This window comes from Echeneis naucrates, chromosome 4 (assembly GCF_900963305.1).
Source record: "Echeneis naucrates chromosome 4, fEcheNa1.1, whole genome shotgun sequence".
Classification (NCBI taxonomy): domain Eukaryota; kingdom Metazoa; phylum Chordata; class Actinopteri; order Carangiformes; family Echeneidae; genus Echeneis; species Echeneis naucrates.
The window spans coordinates 15,159,461-15,180,345 of NC_042514.1; the positions used below are offsets into that span (position 1 = coordinate 15,159,461).

Genomic DNA, 20,885 nt, shown 5'->3' on the forward strand with positions numbered 1-20,885 from the left:
GACACGGCTGATGGTTATATTTAGGAGTACGGTTCTTCCTGTCATAATGTGCAGTATTAGAATACATCCAAAATATTGAAATGTCATTTTCTAACAGAGTTATGACTCAATTATATTACTAACTAAGGTGGCAGAAAAGCTGATTCCTCCCTCCGTCACCAAACCAACATTATTTTATTTTGTGATGTGAAAATTACATAATTGCCAAATCTTATTTAATAATAAAAACTAAATATGCTGATTCCTGTTTAATGTAGGCTATAGCAAGCTCGACTTATTAGATCATCAGTCAATTTGTATTTTCTATTAGAGCTGCTTATGACTGGAATGCTGTTTCCACCAGTATTAGAAATCAGAAAGTGACTCTTGGTCCACAAATACTGCAGCAACTATACAAAAGGCACAGCAGCTGCAAACCTAAAAACCTGAACCTTTTTTTTCTTCCTTACATTTGTGACATAAGAAGAACTTGTCAATGATATTTGTCAAAGACATTTTTTTGTGAAATATATTTTTTTATCGAGTATTAAAAATCTGCATCATTACGTTTAGAAACGCAACCTGCGCCAAAACTTTGCGTCGGGGTGCTCGGCAGAGTTGGTACCAAACAAGAGATGCTACTTTTATTTTCAGCTGGTGAAAGCGCTGAGTAAAATACTCAGTGGCATCCTTTCTTTTGTTTATAACTGTTAACATCAAGAGGCGGAAAATACTGCATTTAATGTTGAAAAGGACAGCAGGAGAAAAGACTGAGTGCGTCTGCAGAGTGTGTTGTGACAGATTTATTTTATTTACTTCCTTTTGCTCATGGAGAACCTGTTGATGAAACATCATTAAATACTGCTTGATTGTTCTTCACAAAGTAAAAAAAAAACAAACAAACAAACAAAAAAAATACATTTGTATTATTTCTCTGCTGATCTCTTCAACTAAAACGTATATGAGGCGTGGTATGGAAAACGTGGGCTGGCACGGCGCGGACTGGCTCTGTGATTGGCTGGGAGCTCTACGGAAGCCCGTCCTCTCCCAAGTCCATGTAAACAAACACACACTGAGCATGCGTCACTGGAATAATGGTGGACTGTCTTTTCTTCCCGGACTGATGATGTCTGTATTTCTACTCTACTACCCGTGATCTGAGAAAATAACTCGCCCATATTTCAACAAGTGTAAGTTCGCGTTTGTTACTTTGGAATGACTTCGGTTGTAGGAAGGAGGGAATAACTGTACGGATGTGCACAAGAAAGCGACAGTCAGCAACAATCCGTGTTTGCTAGTTCGTTAGCTGAGAGCGGAGGCAGCTGTCAGATCTCTGAGTCCGCTATCCAGCAGTTATGTCTCATTTGAGTCCATTACTTTCCCTTTTAACAGGGCAACTGTCGCAAATGACAACCAGTTGCAATTTAATAGCAACTATGACGGTGTCCTCAATTTTGTCGATTACACTTTTAGTCCCTGAGATGCATAATGTGCTAGCAGTTAGCATGTAGCTAGCTAAATATATTTTTCGAGGGGCAGTGTTGTCAGTGGGCCACGATATGTGGTGGACGTATTATTCACCCAATCACAGATCAAGGACCAGAATCTATCTAAAACCCTCCCGGCAGACAATGTTGTTTACTAACTAAAAGTTCCTCTGGTTATGAACCGGACAAAAAGGGATTGTTGTTATGTAGGGCACAGAAATAACGCAGTCGAGTTGAATGTTTACAAGGTGAGCGTTTAGAAGAGTAACAGCCGTGGTAGTTACAGAAAGTTACTCTTCTCTATAACTATACGTTACATAGATGTTTACGATTTTGGATGAAAGTTTTCTCTTTCCATCAGTAGATTAAAGGATTCAATGATCTGAAACCGGGTTTTAAATGGATATGAAACATTGGACAAGGTCTAGTAAGAACCACTGACAGCAGTGTCAGCGAAAATTAACTTCTCAGCTAATGTTACGTCGATAACATTAGATTAAACTGTTACTAAACAAAACATTGAATAACGTTCACAACATCCCATCATAACGTAATTTAAAGTAGTTTGTAAGTCTAGACAGGATCTTCGTACATCTTGATTCTTATAATGGTATTATAAGAATGACTGATGCAAGGTAAAACATACAAGCAAGTGTTTTTACTACTTACTACTTACTTACTACTTACTACTACATATAAAATGAAGGTTTCATAAAGAGTTCTTTTTTCAGTCAGTTTATTTATTTTGTCAAGGTTTGATGATTTCCAAACTCAACATGGTCCCATTTTGGGTAAGATCTGTATTTTTCTGGATGCGGCTTCTGGTTGTCAGCTTAAGCAAAGATGGATGGATGGATGCAGATGTGGGAACTTTTAAGTTGCATGTTGTTTGGCTGAAGAAAATAGCTTTTTTTTAATGATTAATTTATTTATTTATTGACATGGAGCCTAACAAAACTAATTCTAACTGCATCAATGGCCAGGAATTATTAGCCCTTTACTTTACCCATAACTCCATAATTGTAGACAAACTTGAGCTCAAGACGTGATTGTAAGATAAATTATGCAGATATGGACAAATGCTGAAAAATTTAAAGTTACTGTGTTCAAGTGAGTTGGACTGTTTTCATGATCATCTCCATGTTATCAGTGTTTAGGTCAAAGTAACAACCCTAAGACGAGATGACCACACAGGCTCAAAGCATAGCCTCCAGGATAATGACATTCACCCCCTCTAAAGAGGAGTTCAAGGACTTCAACCGGTACATTGCTTATATGGAATCGCAAGGAGCACACAAGGCTGGAATGGCAAAAGTAAGTAAGTGCTGTGTTTTGTCAGGTTGTTATGTGACATTGTGGTGACTTATTTTGGCCCGACTTTCAGGCATTTGAGGTCAACTTCTGCCCATTTTTATTACATGTTATGGAAATATGTCTTGCACTTTTTGTAATATGCCAATCTATTTCTCTGCTCCTTATGTGTGAGCAGAGGAGAAGAAGGAAAAGACACTTATTATTTATAAGGGATACTTTTAAGGTGACTTAATCAATGCACATTTATATTGCCAATCAATCAATGCAACTTAAATGTATGATTAATTTGGGCATCACCACTGTTGGATCATCATTATTTTAGTGAAATGGTTCTATTTAAGGTTCTGATCATACAGGATCATAAAATACATCCATTGTGAGGCTTTAATTTAGTTTATCTTTGTTTGCATGTTTTGATTTTTGTCACACTGTGTATTTTCAATTTGTCTACTTTTGTGGGGCGGATGAGTGAGAAAGAAAACTGTGCGAATCATTACGGATTAAGCTTGTGCGCTTAAAAAGAATGTATTAGTGCTTCTTGTCAAGTGGGGATTTTTAACAGTAGCATTCATTTTCATATTTTGACAGTACATTGGCCCATCATTGTGGGAAAACACTGGGATTTTCCTTAGTATGCACAGTAGGCAGTTTGACTAAGCAGGGTTTTATTACACCTGGAGGGTATATGTACGTAGTATACAGCCAGTTGTAGTTGAATATCAATATGCAAAAGGTCTATCCAACTTAATGATGAAAATTAATCTCACTTTTAGCCAGGTAAACCTTTTCCTTTTCTTTCTTGTGTAATCACTTGTCTCTACTTCATCTGTTGGCACAAATTAAAAAGGTCGTTGCAGTTATTATAATTTCACGACATTGCAGCAAAGGCAATAATGCAAAGCTTTTATACAAACAAGGTTGCCAACTGCTTGGAACCTGAGCCCATGGGCTGACAGACTTAGATCCATAGCGGTGTCTCAAAGTGAAGCTTCCTCCCCTTTTCATAACTGGTGGACGATTTGAAAGGAATTTTTTGGAGGAAAAATCTTAGTCACCAATGTATTGTGAAAGATAACAATGTTCCATATTGAGAACCAAAAGTGCAAATACAAAATGCACAGCACATTTAAAGAGGTTAAAAAAGAGAAAATACCCCAAAACCTTTTGGAGTTTTGTTTAGTTTTTTTTTTTTTTTTTTTTTTTTTTGAGTAAAATTGGTCACTGCCATGACGTTAGGAAGAGGGAAGCTGCTAATAGTTAAATGACAAGAGGGTGTTGCTTTGCCTTGGAGGGACAAAATATAAGCATGCAATGAATGCAATTTAAAAACAAACAAACAAACAAGCCCCCAAAAATACCCCAGACATGTTAATCGTGGCCTTTTAATCAAATGTGATTAACGTGTTAATGCTGACAGCCCAAGATAATGTCACAACATAGAATCCACGATACGGCATTTAACAAGATATTTAGAGGGTGGAATAAAAATTACTGAAAGAAATTCTTGGAAAAAATTTTATTCTATATTAATGCAGTATACAGCATGTACATTACAACTATAATGTGTACAAGATTTTTGTAATTTTATAGCTCTGTGGAGCTTGTGAAGTCCAGGTATCTGTTGTTATTGAGGTGCACTCTGCTTATTTGATGCACTGTCACTTTAGCTTTTGTCTCTTTATATAAAGGGGTTAGCACTGGGCCGCTGGAATGTGCCCGTGATGGAGTTGCATACCTGGGCTCTAGTATGTTCACCAGTCTCCTAAAGCCATAATTGTTCACCACAGAAATTATCTCAATTCCTTGGTCATGTATTCAGCAGTAGATCTAGTAATCTCTGGAGCTATTGTGCTGTTTGGGAGCAGTTGGGCTGCAAATGCTGGTTTTAGTTTTTTTGGCATGGCTGAAGCTTGCTAATCCCAGGCAGTTCTTGTAGATTTTGAGTGATTATGTTCTACATCGCTTCTCATATAAGTTGCATTTCTCGTAATGTAGTTTAGCATCATCCAGCAGTGCTTTCATATTGTTTGTCCATTTCCTTTTCACCATCTGCACTTTATGAAACAGGAGAGCACACTGCTGTAAAACTCAATAGAGCGTCACATATTCTCCTGCTCATTCGTTTTGATCTGCCATTTCTCTCTTGTGCATTGTCTTTCTCTCTCGTTCTGGTAGGCTTGCATGCAAAGAGTGATGGAATTCTATTTTTCACCTGATGCTGTCTCTAACATGGTGGAAAAAAAAAACTTTGACAATCTGCGAGTACAATGCTGCTGCACAAATGATCTACCCTTAATCTCAATTTTTTGCTTATTGTTTATACAAATAATGTATTTTAAACTTCAAGTCATTAATATTGAAGAAAACCCATTCAAATGTAACTAAAACACTCTCTACTACACTCTACACTCTCTAAAACATTCTCTCTGTTTCTCTCTCTGCCCAATACCAAAAAGATACAGGAAAAAAGAAAGCATGAATACAAGGAGACATGCAGAAAACAGTTCTTGATATCGGCAAAGGCATAAGTTATCAGCAATTTGTGCAGCTCTTCTTTAAATATTGTTGTCAATATGCCTATGCGGTCCTCATTTCTTGCAGATCATTCCACCCAAAGGCTGGAAACCTAGACGCACATACGATGACATCGATGACCTTGTGATCCCTGCTCCCATTCAGCAGGTGGTGACTGGCCAATCAGGACTGTTCACGCAATACAACATCCAAAAGAAACCAATGACCGTCTATGAGTTCCGCAAGACCTCCAACATGGATAAGTCAGTTTACATATTCAAATTGTTGTCGATTGTTAACCAGTTGTTTGAAAAAAAAAAATAAAAAAATTATATTGCAGGCAATCTGGTGAAGTATATGATGTCTTTATGCCTGCCAATTTGAAATAGGCTCTTTCTGGAAATGTAAGATTATTTTCACCAACAATCTCAAAACAATTCTTCATGCAGGTTCTGCAATCCCCGATATGTGGATTTTGATGAGCTGGAGAGAAAGTTTTGGAAAAATCTCACCTTTAACCCACCCCTTTATGGAGCTGATGTCAGTGGAACACTTTATGATCCAGTAAGTTCAGATACGTTGAATGATGACATCAAATAGAACATAAATCTCCTAATTGAATTTGTACAATAGTTGCAAGCACATCCAGCCATCACTTGTAATATACACAACCAGTGAAAAGTTTGGACAGACTTTCCTGTTCATTTGAATGAGAAGTGTGTCCTAATGTTTGACTGGTAGTGTATGTTAGTACAGTAGTCCCTCGCTATATCGCGGTACACCTTTCGCGGTCTCACTGAATCACGGATTTTTAAAAATATTCAATGTAAATTGATATCGCAGATCCCTCAGTACGTTGTGGGTTTCTGCGGCTGATTGAAATTAGGCTTACCAGATGATTTCGTGCATGCTGAGTGGCTTAGTGACTGCAGCCTCAGTTCCCAGCATCCTACGCTCAGTTTACTTAGTACGCACGCAAATCACTTTGGCCAATCCTGTTTCTACTTTGCGGATTTTCACCTATTGTGGGGGGTTCTGGAACATAACATCCGCGATAGTCGAGGGATTACTGTAATTAGTTAAAGGTGCTACATGTTGCATTTTTACTTCTATGTGATTGTGACTTACAGCTACGGAATACTTTATTTTCAGGATGTGACTGAATGGAACATTGGCTGTTTGAACACCATTTTAGACACCGTGGAGAAGGAGAGTGAGATCAAAATTAAGAGTGTGAACACCCCATATTTAAATTTTGGGATGTGGAAGAGTGCTTTTGCATGGCACACCGAGGACATGGATCTGTACAGCATCAACTACCTGCATTTTGGAGAGCCTAAGTCCTGGTACAGTTACTGACACATCACACTACGCTGGACTGACATATCAGCTTTTCAGTTTCTTGTTGCTGCACAAGAATAAACGTCATCTTTTTATACTGCCTAAATATAAAAAAATCTTGCACAATCTGCTGCTATCATCATAATTTGAATAACTTTTGTTACTACTCAGGTATGTTGTCCCACCAGAACATGGCAAAAGACTGGAACGCCTTGCCAAAGGTTTGTCACAGGTTTCTGAAAAATTACATAAATGTGCCACAACAGGCAGTTTTTTTTTCTTATATCCCCCATGAAAATGAGCTTTTACACTTCTCTTATTTTACTCTCTTCAACACATAGTGCTGAAGTGGTTTTAAAGAGGAACCCAAAATCCTACCTCTGAACAATACTGACCACAACAGCAAACAGTGTATTTAACAATCATAATTAAATGTACATGGACACAAGCAAAGAAGCTCAAATGGGCTGAAGTAAACAACAGTCATTATTTCCTGTATTTCCAGGTTTCTTTCCAGGGAATGCTCAGAGCTGTGAGGCCTTCCTGCGCCACAAGATGACATTAATTTCACCCTCAATCCTGAAAAAATATGGCATACCATTTGAGAAGGTAACCTTTTTTTTTTTTTTTTTTTAGTTTGTGTTGCTGTCAAGACTTTGCGGACTAAAAAGAAAATAAACCTCGTGATTAATTAATTATAAGGAATAGATCAAAAAGAGAGAAAAATTGATGAATTAATGAGAAAATAAAATGATGGTTGTAATTCTGTGTGTTATTTTTTTCCCAGGTAACTCAGGAGGCTGGGCAGTTTATTGTGACGTTCCCATATGGGTATCATGCTGGTTTCAACCACGGCTACAACTGTGCTGAGTCCACCAACTTCGCCACCCAGCGATGGATTGACTACGGCAAACAGGCGACCCTGGTACAGATGAACAGCTGTGACTCTAGATATCATGATTTAACACACGCTCAGGCTCTATGCTGGGTTTTCCTCAGATAGGCTACTTTCTTCAGCTGTTAATGAAAACTGCTTGTACTTCTATACTGCACACTCTACTTGGTGTACCGGATCCTTATTTATTCCTTAGCCTCCTTAAATTATAATAACATATGTAATAAAACCAGGGCTAAAGTGAGGTCAAATCTATATATCAATTCATTTAAATTTGTGGTTTAGAATTATTTATTTTGCATGAAAATCAGTTTTCTCTTTCACGACTGACGTGCCCCATGGGCTCCCGCAGTTAAGAGTGGGCTGAAATTGTCATTGCCTAGTGTGAGTTGCTAGTCAATTACACATGAACATGCCATCTTGGACAGCTACGAACAGCAACTCCGCCTGGACAAAAATGGCACACTATGCAACTGCGATTTACAAGAAAAAGCTAAATAAGATATTTTTGCACTTCAACTCAAAATCCCAGAAGGGATAATATAAACAAAATAAAATTAAAACTTGGTCAGAGATTGGACTGAGATTTAATTTTTAAACTATATTGCCCAGCCCTAAATAAAAGCAGTTTATTTGCTATAACAGGAGGCGCCTTGGAACAGTGTAGTGGAATGTGTGTAGTATGTAATCAGGGTATTGTCTAAACCTACCAAACTGGATGATTGTCTGATGCTGCTACATATTCTGAACATGATCAGTCTGCTCATAAAGTCACTAAAGACATTTAATTATGTGACCATAGTTGACAGGTAAGTGTAAACTTGCCACCGTAGGAACACAGGAATATATTAAGAAATCAAGCAGTCATACTGTGACTGCTGAAGTGCAGGGACTGTACATTCCAATGGTAACTTGATGATCTTGGATAATTATAGTACATAAACATACCGAAACAGTATTTTCTATCACAGAATCTATGACCATAGTTGACCCTCAATCTATTATTATTATTATTATTGTTGTTACTATTATGGTCTAAAAGCTTTACTAGTAGTAGGGCTGAAATCATCCCGAGGTCTGCAGAGGTTCAAATAATATCCAAATGTATCATCTCTTTTTTTCAAAGCACTGTTTTGCGTTGCTCTGGGTACAAGATTTCAAGCCCAGACTAAAATCTTGATTCATGTTTTCCTTCCAGTGTTCATGTCGTCAAGATGTGGTGAAGATCTCCATGGATGTGTTTGTACGCAAGTTCCAGCCCAACCGTTATAAGTTATGGAAGGCAGGAAAAGACAATGCTCCCATCGATCACAACAAAATCACCCCGGAGCCTACTGAGTGTCCGAAAGAAGACAAAACTGAACCTACAAAAAACATTCCCAGTGAAGTTGAATCTGAGGAACCCACTGCTCCTGTCCAAGAGAATGCAAGGTTTGGATTTACAGTAAATACTAAAATATTTCTCCTACACCTAGTGCAAATTCTACTGTGTGTTTCAGTTGCATATAATGGTAATCATCAATAATGCCTGAATTCTTAACAAATGCTTACATTTACTTACTCACATTTACACTTATATTGAACTAAAGCATGTGCTGAATTATCCAAACCTAACTTTTTTTTTTTAACTGCTAATGACTTTTCACATAAACATTAAAATATTAACATGTCCAGTACACACACATTTGTCACAGGAGTAATAGTAGTAGTAGTATTTGAATCTTGTCAGTCTTTATGAATGTCTCAATGTCCCCCATCAGTCCAAAGCGTCAGCTTGAAGCTGTTGAAGATGTTAAACCAGAGCTAATCGAGAAGGAGGCTGAGGAGGTGGAGCCAAAGAGGGCCAAGCTGTTGTGCAAAGGGTCTCCAACTAAAGTGTCTGTCAAACCAGAAAAAGGTACTGTACAGTTGGCAGAGGCCTTTGTTTATGCTGATTGTGTTAAGCAAAAAAAAAAAAAAGAAGAAGAAGAACTCACTGAACAGAAGTTAGTACTTGCATAAGTAAATAAGGCATAAGTAACCTAAAAAAATATATGGTATTGGTCAATCAGGGGTTTATTAAAAGGTAAAAAATTACCTTAGTTTTGCTTTTGGGGCTCTCTCAACTCATGGCAGGGTATCCCAAAGAGATTGAATTCTGATTTACAATGTCTCAATTTGGTTCAATTCAACTCGATGTCTGGGATATTTCAGTCACAATACCAATTTTGCTTAAATATGAAAGAAGTTCTCAGAGGACTAATTAATGCACAGTTTCAGTTGCATTGGAATATTTATGTGTACTTTTTATAGAGTAGATACCACAACTGGTAACTTTAGCAAAGTACTTACCAAATTATATTAAAGATAGACTATAATTAAACAGTTTCAGTAATGGATGTTTCTGCTGCCTAATAAACCAGGTATATTTAGTTCCCTTTAGAATTGCTGCGCTACCATAATACTAATATAATATATAATGTATAATACTAATATGTAGCATTAAGTAACTTGTTTTCTATTCTAGGTATAATAAACAGGGACGGTGACATATTTAGCCAAACAATGCTGCAATGAATGAGGACTAACTGCGGCAGTAGTTGTAATAATGTTTTCCATCTATGTGTTATTATTTCAGACAAAGGGAAGATTGAGCCTAAAAAGGAGAAAGACACCAGGCCCCAGTCCAAATCTCAGTCCAAAGCTAGCGCAAAGAAAACTTCAAACAGACGAAGCCCATCAAAGAAAGAGAAGAATGGTGACTCGGCTGCAGGGGTGTGCCCTCCTGAGCCTGTGGAGAGCCAGGTGGTGGCGGCCCTGTGCTGCGAAGGAGGGGGCAGTAGTGTTGAGCCTCAGCTAGGCAGCAGCTGCAGCCCGGCACAGAAACTATTTCAGAGAACACTGAGCCCTGCAGACGTCCTGCATGTCCACAGCTATGCCAAAGGAGACTATAGCGAGGGAGAAGTCCTGCCCAAAGAGGAGAAGAAGAATGAGAAAAGTGAAGACGAGACGGAGAGAGACAGACCTGTCAACAAAACAGTGAGTGGATGCAGATGTTAAACACCCCGAATACTGTTCTTCCCATGATAGCTATGGGTTTGTTTTTTTTATTTAGATTCTCAGCAACAGCAAAAATTTTCTGAATGTTTTCACATTTTCTTTAACCTTCAGCCACTGCCTTCAAGGATTTTTTGGTTTGGCATTGCATTCATAAGTGACGCCAGTTAGAAACATTGATAAGCCAACAAACAAATCACACAAACAGTTTAGTTCACAGACGTGGAAAGTGTGAATATGAATTTGTGGTCTGTGGCAGACATTGAAGCACAAGAAAAAATTAATCTGGTGAACATCTTTCTATGACGGACACTATGTGGTGCAAGGTTTGGGGCTTCATGCGAAAGAAATACTAAACTTACGCATGTTCTTCTGAAATGTTATGAGCACAGATGCTGACAGTAAGTGCTTTTCTCCAGCAGGTGGCAGAAGCGAAGGCTGAAGATGGAGAGCCAGAGGGTGATCTGGGACAGCTGCCAGGTCACCATCCACTCATAAAGGATGGCATGAGTGATGACGGTCTGTCATATCACCAGCAGCATGCCTAGAATTGGCACTTATTATGATTGACTAATATATAGAAATGCACTAAAGGTCTTTAACATTCTGCATGTAATTGTTAATTGAACTTAACTGTGTTTTTGTGCAGAGGCTCCAGAAGAGCCCCCTCCAGTAGAGGAGGGTGGTCTGGAAGGGGAGAACTGGGCTAAACCTCTTGCTCATCTGTGGCAAAGTAGACCTCCCAACCTAAAGAAGGAGAAGGAGTACAACCAGCGCATGGGCTCCAAACCTCCATACTGCTCCATCTGCATGTTGTTCCACACGTACCAACAGGTAATCTGCACTCACCAGTTTTTGCCACTCATCTATTAAACTGCACCAGCATGTGTCACAGAGAAAAGAAAAACCACTGCACTAAAATCCCGACAAAGGTCTAATGAAATTTTATGCAAGTGAAACTATGCATTTTATAGAAGAAGCCTGTGTTCCAGTACCCGTAATTGGAAACTGTTGCATATCTGGATTACAGGGCATGTTTAGGTTAATTGGTGACTCTAAGTCTGAGTGTGAGTGGTTGTTGGTCTCTGTGTGTTGGCCCTGTGATGGACTGGCGACCTGTCCAGGGTGACCGTGCCCCACCCAATCTTAGCTGTGATTGGCTCCAGTAGCCCCACGACCTGGAAATGGATAAGCGCTAGAAGATGAATGAGTAACAATTTGTTACATTACAGTAATTCAGAACATTAAAGAGTTGTAATGTCAGGATTGCAGCCTATCAATCAATGTATAATGTATTCAGATTTTGCATCCGGCAATACATACAAGCTTATCAACCAAGTGAACTTTTGCAACAGCAGAAATAACTGTTTTCAGTCAGTTATTCTTGGAGAAAAGTTTAATTTTAAAGATACACCATACTCAGAGGATATAATTTATTGTACGGTGTTGGAACATTTATATGTCTGTGTGCTGTGCCTGCTGTCAGACTGAATGTGCAAAGAGCATAGACAGTCCTGTCATGGTTCCTGGTGGGCGGATGCGGACCAAACCTCTGATCCCAGAGATGTGCTTCACCACCACCACAGAAATGGATTCTGAGTGTGAGCAGCAGCCGGAAACGCCTCATCTAGAGGAAGATGGAACCAGCCTCCTCATCACCTGCTCTCAGTGCAGCATCCGGGTCCATGCCAGTCAGTACACCCTTGAACTAATTAGTTACAAATGAATATAAACAGCCAGAAATTCCTCACATGTCTTTAAGCACATCAAAGGTCCCAGGATTCTCCTCATTGTGCAAACCTCCTGATTTAGCTGCTTTCCTCTCTGCTTGCCAATCACCAGGCTTTGTTATGGGGCACTGTTAGACCTGTGAAAATTACAGAAACTGTAGATGAAACAATCAGAAGTCAAGCTAGTTTTCAGAGAAAATACCCTGCGCCCTCCGCAAGTGATGACATAATGAATACAAACAGGAAGCAGGGCTGTTATGGGCCAGAAGGTTGTCTTGAAATCAGATGTAAGGATGCTGTGCAGTGCAGGAACCACAATAGATCCACAATGTCCCGGCTGGAATGGGCTAGTTGTTTTGCTGGCTCTCCTTTTCCGCCTTTCTCAAAACCCTGTTTACTTTTTCCAAACCTTCTAATTCAAAAATCCTCGTCCTTAACACTCAACACTGCACTTTTGGTCCTTAGGTTGAAGTCATTTGCATGAACAGCTGTCAAGAAGGCAGACATTCCTTCCTTCCTTCCTTCCTTTCTCCCTCCCTCCCTCCAAGCCGCCTGCTTCTTGTTACAGTTAGATGGTAGTGAGTCTCTTGGTCAGTGCACCAGTTTGTCAGGCTGCATTTTTTTTTTGTTGTTTTTATGTTACAGGCTGTTATGGTGTCGCTCCAGCTAACGTGAGCAAGGACTGGAAATGTGCACGCTGCAAGGCCAACGCCATGACTGAGGTCAGTGAACACTACAGGGATGACTTATGCCTCATTCCATATTGTTGTTTGAGCAGAGCCTTCTCAGTAATTGGCAGGCCAATTTGCTTCATTTGGTCATTTTTTCAGGGTCTCCGATGAGGTTTAATTGTACTGTCACTGACCTGCATCTCATCAAATATAAAATATTCCAAAGTATACAAAAAAAATGTAATCCACAGTTCTGTATTAAAACATAACTATTATCTAACTCACACCACTTGTGATGTACTTATGAAGAGCCTTCATGCATGAAAATGTAATAATTACCACAAAATAATGTTGCAGTGGACATTATTTTATTTTATAGTTACATACAGTGACTGTGCTGTTGACTGATAGACCGTGTGAGACAATTGCTGGTGAAGCAGATTGAGAACGAAAACATCATTTAAAAATGTAAAGAGGCAAATAGACTACATTGTTGACTTCCTGCTAACCATGATCGCCACTCTGTAATTGATAAGATAAAAACACATTAGTTGCATGTAACTCTTGTTGCGTTAATATATAGATAAAATCAACTGAGGTTGACCACAAAAATTTCTGTGGTGTAATAGATGGTAATTAAACTCTCGGCTGAATTTAATAGTATGTTTTCAGACTACTGCATGTCTGTTAGTCTAAATTCACTTTCCTCTGGAAGTTTACTGTTTCTGTACTGCTATTGTGTGCAGCAGAGATGTATCAGATGTAAAATCTGTTGCATTTGCAACAGTTTAACACACATAAGCATGACAATGACAAAGTGGCCTTTTAAGGCCTATAGTTACATATGTAACTAATACAGTCTTTCATAAATAATGTATTTGCATTAACTAATAAAAACTGCAAATATGGTTGACTTTATCTTGACTCATTTCATTGCAGAATTGCTGCTTGTGTTTGCTGAGAGGTGGAGCCTTGCAGAAAGCCAACAACAACAAGTAAGTTGCTTCGGAGATGAAAAAAAAAAAGGAAAGTATGTCAAGCTATTTCAACACATGTAGGGTTTTTCCCTGATAAGGTTATTTAGATCAAAGAATTGTTGAGTTTTTAGACAAGCTCTTCACCACCAAAATATATGGAAGGTAAGATTCATTATCATCTAATAAATAACAAGGGATATGACTGCTGATATGTTTATATATAGCAGAGAAAATGAAACTTCAGGCTACCCCCTTCTTATCACGTCCATTTTGGCCAAAAAAACGCCTATTTTGCCACACCCAAAGTAAATTGAATGCTATCCCTAAGTTTTTCTCGTGTATGATCAGGGCCTCATTAGAAAGCTGCTGAGGTTTGTATCACAAAGGTCAGATTTGTTACATATATACAGTGAAGCACTCGAAAATGAGGAAATGACAGTGCGAAACAATCAACAACACAAACTTCACAGGAGATCTGTATGTGACAGTGTTTGCTGTTTAGTTTCACATTAACCCAGCAAATGGACTGAATACGCAGCAGCTTGTCAGTTGTTTGTTTGCGTGTGTGTGCATATTTCAGGTGGGTGCATGTGCTCTGTGCTGTAGCTGTACTGGAGGCACGCTTTGTCAACATCACTGAAAGAAGTCCTGTGGATTTAAGTGGAATTCCTTTGCAGAGATTTAAGCTGGTAAGGGGATGAGCTACTTTTACATTCTCTGTGGAGAGTTGGTGTTCAAATAATCAATGCCTCTCAAATAAGCAAATAAAGATTGATAATAAAGGTGAGGTGGAGTGAAATTGCTTTTACTGTTCTACTTTGCATGATAGATAGGCTTGTGCAGTATCCAAAATGGAATATCTTGATACAGTCCAGCCCAAAATGTAATATACTGCAAATCTTTTAAGTTCTATCGATCTTACAAGATGTAAAGTTATAAAATGTAAAGCAATCAGCTGTGCTTCAAGCAGTCCCTGTTGGGTCATTTCCAATTTGCTACAATTTCCTGAGCATGACGTTTTTGGGTTTTTATCTCCAACAGAAATGCTACTACTGTAAAAAGCGGATGAAGAAAGCCTCTGGCTGCTGTGTACAGTGCTCTCATGGCCGCTGTCCCACCGCCTACCACCCCACCTGTGCTCAGGCAGCTGGGGTACTCATGCAGCCAGATGAATGGCCCTTTGTGGTCCATGTTACCTGCTGTCGACACAAAGGCCCCACTCAGATTGAGGTAAAGAACTGCTGCTACCACAATGTGCATTTCTTATACTCTTTCCATTTTTTTCTCTGCTTTGAGCAGAAGCTATTAAATCTACCCCACTTTATGTAAACTTTAATGTGCTCTCCTCCTCCTTCTGTGACAGCGGAACAAAGCAGCAATGCATGAGCTGACTGTGGGACAGAAGGTGATATGCAAGCATAAAAATGGCCGCTACTACCAATGTGATGTGGTGCAGCTCTCAAAGGAAACATTTTATGAGGTCAACTTTGATGATGGTTCCTTCAGTGACAATCTCTTCCCTGAGGACATTGTGGTACGTTTCCTTCGATTATCTCTATCATGATATTTAAGCATACCTATAACCTTAAAGGACAGAAGCTGGCTCCAGGTAATTTCCCAACCCTCAATTTCTTTGCTTTCATTTGTAAATAGTGTTTACTTGTTACTTGTTACTTGTGCAGAGCGTTACTTGAATATTGGCTTTTCAGAATTTATGGTAAATATTGGATGTTCTGTAACTAATATTGTTTTACTGAAATACCACAACATGAGTAGTTAAATCGAATCAGCTATCACTATTTTCCGCTCAAAGAAATTTAAGATAAAATAGATTTTACCTTGATGCACAATGTTCCCATAACATTAATATCAAGTGCCTTTGCTCATTTTGCTGAAAATAATTTTTTTTTTTAGAGCCAAGACTGTGCTCAGCTTGGGCCACCGCCCCAGGGTGAAGTGGTTCAAGTGCGATGGACAGATGGCCTGGTGTATGGGGCGAAATTTGTGGCAGCTCACGTCATCCAAATGTACCTGGTAAGAATGATGTGTGACATCACAATGAGCAGCACTTGGCAACAGGGAACAGAGGCTGAAATGACAGAGAGACAGGCCAAATTAAATATCTAAATATATTCATTTGATAAAGATATGTTCAAAATTCGTAGGTTGTACCCTTGGAAAGGAGGTGAAGTGATGATATGTACCTTTAAGTGCTGTCTATGTCCTGACTGTATTTTTTGCTTCTTTCTGGACTTGAGGTTGAATTTGAAGATGGATCACAGCTAACTACTAAGCGAGACGATGTTTACACTCTGGATGAGGAACTTCCCAAGAGAGTCAAATCCAGACTGGCAAGTGCAACCCCAGCCACTACATTTCACATGATATTTTCTGTCTAATCCTGTGTGCTAAATTATCAAAGAAGTAATTGTAACTCAGAATATGTACATGCCGCCCTAAAATGATGTTGATGATGATTTAAGCTTTTGTTTGTCTCTGCAGTCCAAAGCATCAGACATGAGATTTGATGGGATCTTTGAGGAGAAGGAGATCATCCAGGAGTCAAAAAGACAGAGGGTTATCAACTCACGTTACAGGGGCGACTACATAGAGCCTGTGATTTACAGAGCCATCATGGAGTAGCCCACACTCCCTATCTGCTCACCTACACACCACCTGCACTGATAGACTAAACTCTGCTCACTGTACCTTAACATAGCAGCTAGCCACTGAGAGTTTCACTCTACTTGACTTCTCTCAAGACTTGCTTTGGACTGTTCTGTTTTTTATTTCTCATTCATTCAATTTTGTAAATTCAAAAGAAAAATCTATATACTTTGTTTGAATGTGATAAAGAAAACTGTTTTATATTTTATTATTTCCGTAGGACTCCATGGACAGTGCAGTAGGCCACCCTACAACCATGGCATTACGTAACAGTAGGAAGCAATATTAAATTTGACATTCAATAAAGTAGCATACTAAAGCACCACCTAAAATGATGAGGCAAGCATCAAACTGGATGTTAAATTACCTGTTTTTTACTGAACATGACAGTGAACTGCCACCTGCGTTGTTACCTAAGCTAAGGATAATATTAGCATCATTTTATTTCTTTCCTGCTGCCATCAGTGCCTATGATGCAGAATGCAACAGGTATCAAAAGCTAAACTTTTCATTGTTTTTGTTTTACCCTCATATTTGGAATTTGTACATTGGTTAAGTTTTGCTATGAAATGGCTAAATTGATTAGCTTCAAGCGTTACCATTATTTGCAATTATTACTTAAGTTCCTGTCACCTCCACATTCTCAATTTTCTGTATTTTATTTGCCCAAATTATTCAAGTATTTAATTGTATTTAGCGATGAAGTTGCAGATTGTAGCATCGTTCCCTTTACCCCTGTCCTTCCAAGTGGAAAAACATGAAATGTTCTTTCTAGAGTGAGTGCTAGGTTTGTCCATTCTGGGCCACTGTGGAAACAACTAATAACATTGAAAGTGATTTTTAGTTTTCAGGTGATTATAGACTAATAAAAACATAAATGTTTGAAAGAATATTATATTACATTATTTGCTTACATTATTACCCATAAAAAGGAAAGAAATAAAGCCCGTTAGTTTATATCAATTTGCCAAATTTTATACCTGCCAGGCCTTCATCTCAGCTTTGCCGTTCTGCCGTTCGGAAGGTGTATTTGGAAACGTTACAGTGATGACTGTAGGATGAAACTTTCACACATTTAAATCTGTGGTAAAACAAACAAAACTAAAGTCAGTGTTTTCTCTCCATCCCTCCTTTTCTGTTTAATCACCTAGAAAGAGACAGACCAGTAGGTTCTTTGACAATCGTCTAGTCAGGAATGTGTGTACATCTTTCCTGTAGGAGTCATATGGCGCTACAATGTGAAACAACGACAGGGTTAATGACAATTATCAGATAATACATCAATGGAACACAAGCCAGATACATTTGCAACGGCATGAGCTGTCACAAATTGCTTTGATGAAGGTTATCTCTGTAGATCTCTGCCGAATGGGACAATGACATTGGCTCACAGAATTACCAAAAAATGTTCAGCCTTCACTGTACAAGGCAGCACCCTAATATTACTGAGTAGGACCCAGAGTCTGTGTGGTAGTGTAGTGGACCTGGGGGTCTGGGTTTCAGGGTTATGTCCCATGTTGCCCAGCTCGTAATTTTGCCTTTCTGACTTGCACTGCCAAATTTAAGATAAAAATCTGACTCGAGAACTTCATTACTTACGGTCAGATATCAAGTTAAATTAGTCATCTTTTTTCTGCACATCAGATTTCACAGCCAACAGGAGGGCCCCATGTCATATAGAAAAAGTTCTGTATGCAACCAAAACGGTGCTGAACAGGTCCGATCATCAGTCACATGCAGTTCCATTTATTGAAAATCATATTGCATACACATGTCAAAAGACTTCATGACGTGTTTATGGGAACTGTGTATTTCTTTAGACAAGAGTTGAAAGAGCTGCTTTTAATTTCATTGACAGTTGAAGTTACATTCTGTAAAATTATAAATCAGGAAACAAATTTGCACTGATATGATCCTTTCATTAAAGGAATAGTTCATCCAAACTGTTTGTTTTAGTTAGCTAGCTGGCTTTGATTGGCTAGAATGATGCACAGAATGATTTTACAAGTTATCCTTAAATAAAGAACAAAAGAGACGTTTCCTGCGACAGTTAAGTTGCAGGTGTTCAGTAAAGAATTCAAAGTTTAGAATCTTTTTAAAAAAAATTTTTAACTCAAGTGGATGGATCCTGGTCAGCCAATGTATATGGACATTGGCTGACCAGGATCCAAAGGAATCAGGAAAAAAAAAATTGCATCTTGGATGCTGCCAAAAAACTAACATTTCTGATTAGGGTTGAACAGAATTGACTTTTGACCTTAGCACCACTAAGACAGAAACTCTTTCTCTGTGTTTTCAACAGCAGCTTGAAAAGTTCTACTCTGTGGCCTTTGAGTTGGGATTATTCTGTTAAACAACCATTTGTCATTTACATTAGAATGACAAAGAGTGTTTCCAAGTGTTTTGGAAATACTTAGCGTAGCAGTATTCCCGGCTACATAAATGTAACAAATGGATACAACAGTGACAGTTTGTGGATGGATTATTTCTTTGAGTGGGACTAATGCCATTTCATTGTTACCCTAGCTAACTATTTAGCATTCCTTTTACATTTAAAGAAGTAGAACTGAGTATAGGTTTTACATGCTGACTTGTTTTACCAGCCTATTTATTAAGGTACTTTAGAAAAGTACCCTCTGCATTGCAAACACTAGTCTGAAGTAATACTTTAGATGTTTAGCTTGATGTTCTATTTTTTCTACGGTACATTGATGAATTTTCAAGAATCCATTCAGATTTTTAATGCGTGTTGTCTCTCCAAGTGTTTCCTCACTTGTCTACTGAAAGTTGTACATTGCACTTTTTAAATTAAAATTTAAAGTCCCGTTTGCATAGTTGTCCATTGCTAAATTGTTATAAGTCAGTTTGAGAATGTTAATTTTACATTTATGGAATGTCTTAAAGATTGTGAGCCCCTCCCTTTTGGCCAAGCTCATTTAGCACTTGTTACTGTGCTCTGGTGGCCTTCAGTTTTGTTTTGGTTTTTTTTTTGCCTGTGAACATTTTCTCATTCTGTGGGACTGCAGGGGAAAGCTAGTTTTCCTATCCGTTGCTGTCAGTTCAGGCACCCTGCTTTCATCAGTCCAATAGGAAATCACTTAATTTTTTCCATAAGGTAACAACATGATGTAAATGGGATGGAGGATTTTTGTATTCTATTTTATTGCATCGTTTTGTACAACATGTTTTGTGTATTTTCACAGAAACGTGTGAAGTGTAAATGTCATGTAGTCTATTTGAACGTTACCTAGACACAGGAGACGAGCTATCTGTTACTTGTCTCCTCCTGAAGAGATATAACTGAATTTCCAGATTATCATTCCAATATTTTGTAAAAATTGTTTGTTTTTTTGTTTCAGTAAAGAAATTTTCATTTGTAATATTCGTCTGTCTTCATTTCACATTTAACCTGTTTTCCTTGGTACCATTGTGTAAACGCAGCCTTCATACAGGGCTAAGCAGTTGTAATTAGGTTACCAGTCAAATCATCAACTGAGTTCTTAGAGCAAAGAGTTAATTCAAAGAATCTATTTAGTACAAAATACACAAGGCTCGTGACATTTTATCATGGTACTGTGATTTGTTAGTGATGATCAGTGATGTTTGACTGCTCACCTGGATATGTGACACTCTGATAAACGCAGCTTTACACCTGTGAGTGGTTTGAGAAGAGAAGATGAGATGTTTTACTGACCATTCTGTTCTGATGGCTGTAATTACTTTGCCTCAAACTTTGTTATGAACAAATGCCAATTATTTTTGGAACTAAAACCTAATTGACGTCAAGCAACTCTTTCAGTTTCCAGATCTTCCTGCCATTTATACAGTTCTTTCACAGCTAACCGGAAACACAGAAGGATGACATCAACTCTTACAGTTGTACAATAACTAGATAGAAATCCTGTTGGATTTGCTGAACCTCTCATTGTGTTCATCTGTGCTGTAGAAGCTGATGGACCCTCCTCCTGCTGCGCCATGCTCTGTTGAAAAGGATTACAGGGTCCACTTATACTTCAGCGTAGGCATGTCACTATATTTCACACAGGAATGTAAGGAAATGTGAATGAGGAGATAATGTACAATACTAAAATGTTACCTCTGTAGGTTTCTTTGGATCCCTCCCTGTGTAGACCAACCGCTTGCTGCCTCCCGTTGCCATGGTGATCATAGCATCAGGGCTCCATGAATGTTGGCTTGGTGCACGAGCCGGGTTAACCTACTCAGAGTTGATGGCTATAAGCTACAAGTCAAACATCATAGTTCCACAATGGCAC

At 38.6% G+C, this 20,885-nt stretch overlaps 1 protein-coding gene across 1 annotated transcript; it reads left to right on the forward strand.

The window, feature by feature from the left end:
* Positions 1–1,056: 1,056 nt before the first annotated feature.
* LOC115041881 (lysine-specific demethylase 4A-like) lies at positions 1,057–19,991 on the forward strand. Its single transcript, XM_029499742.1, has 22 exons — positions 1,057–1,169; positions 2,617–2,780; positions 5,382–5,557; positions 5,744–5,858; positions 6,447–6,640; positions 6,807–6,856; positions 7,141–7,244; positions 7,423–7,560; positions 8,729–8,961; positions 9,291–9,427; positions 10,148–10,548; positions 10,986–11,085; positions 11,216–11,400; positions 12,053–12,257; positions 12,942–13,018; positions 13,907–13,962; positions 14,525–14,633; positions 14,986–15,174; positions 15,308–15,478; positions 15,859–15,978; positions 16,203–16,295; positions 16,447–19,991. Exons 2-22 carry the CDS (start codon positions 2,649–2,651, stop codon positions 16,585–16,587), a joined length of 3,126 nt encoding a protein of 1,041 aa, XP_029355602.1. The 5' UTR covers positions 1,057–1,169; positions 2,617–2,648; the 3' UTR covers positions 16,588–19,991.
* The last annotated feature ends 894 nt before the right edge of the window (positions 19,992–20,885 follow it).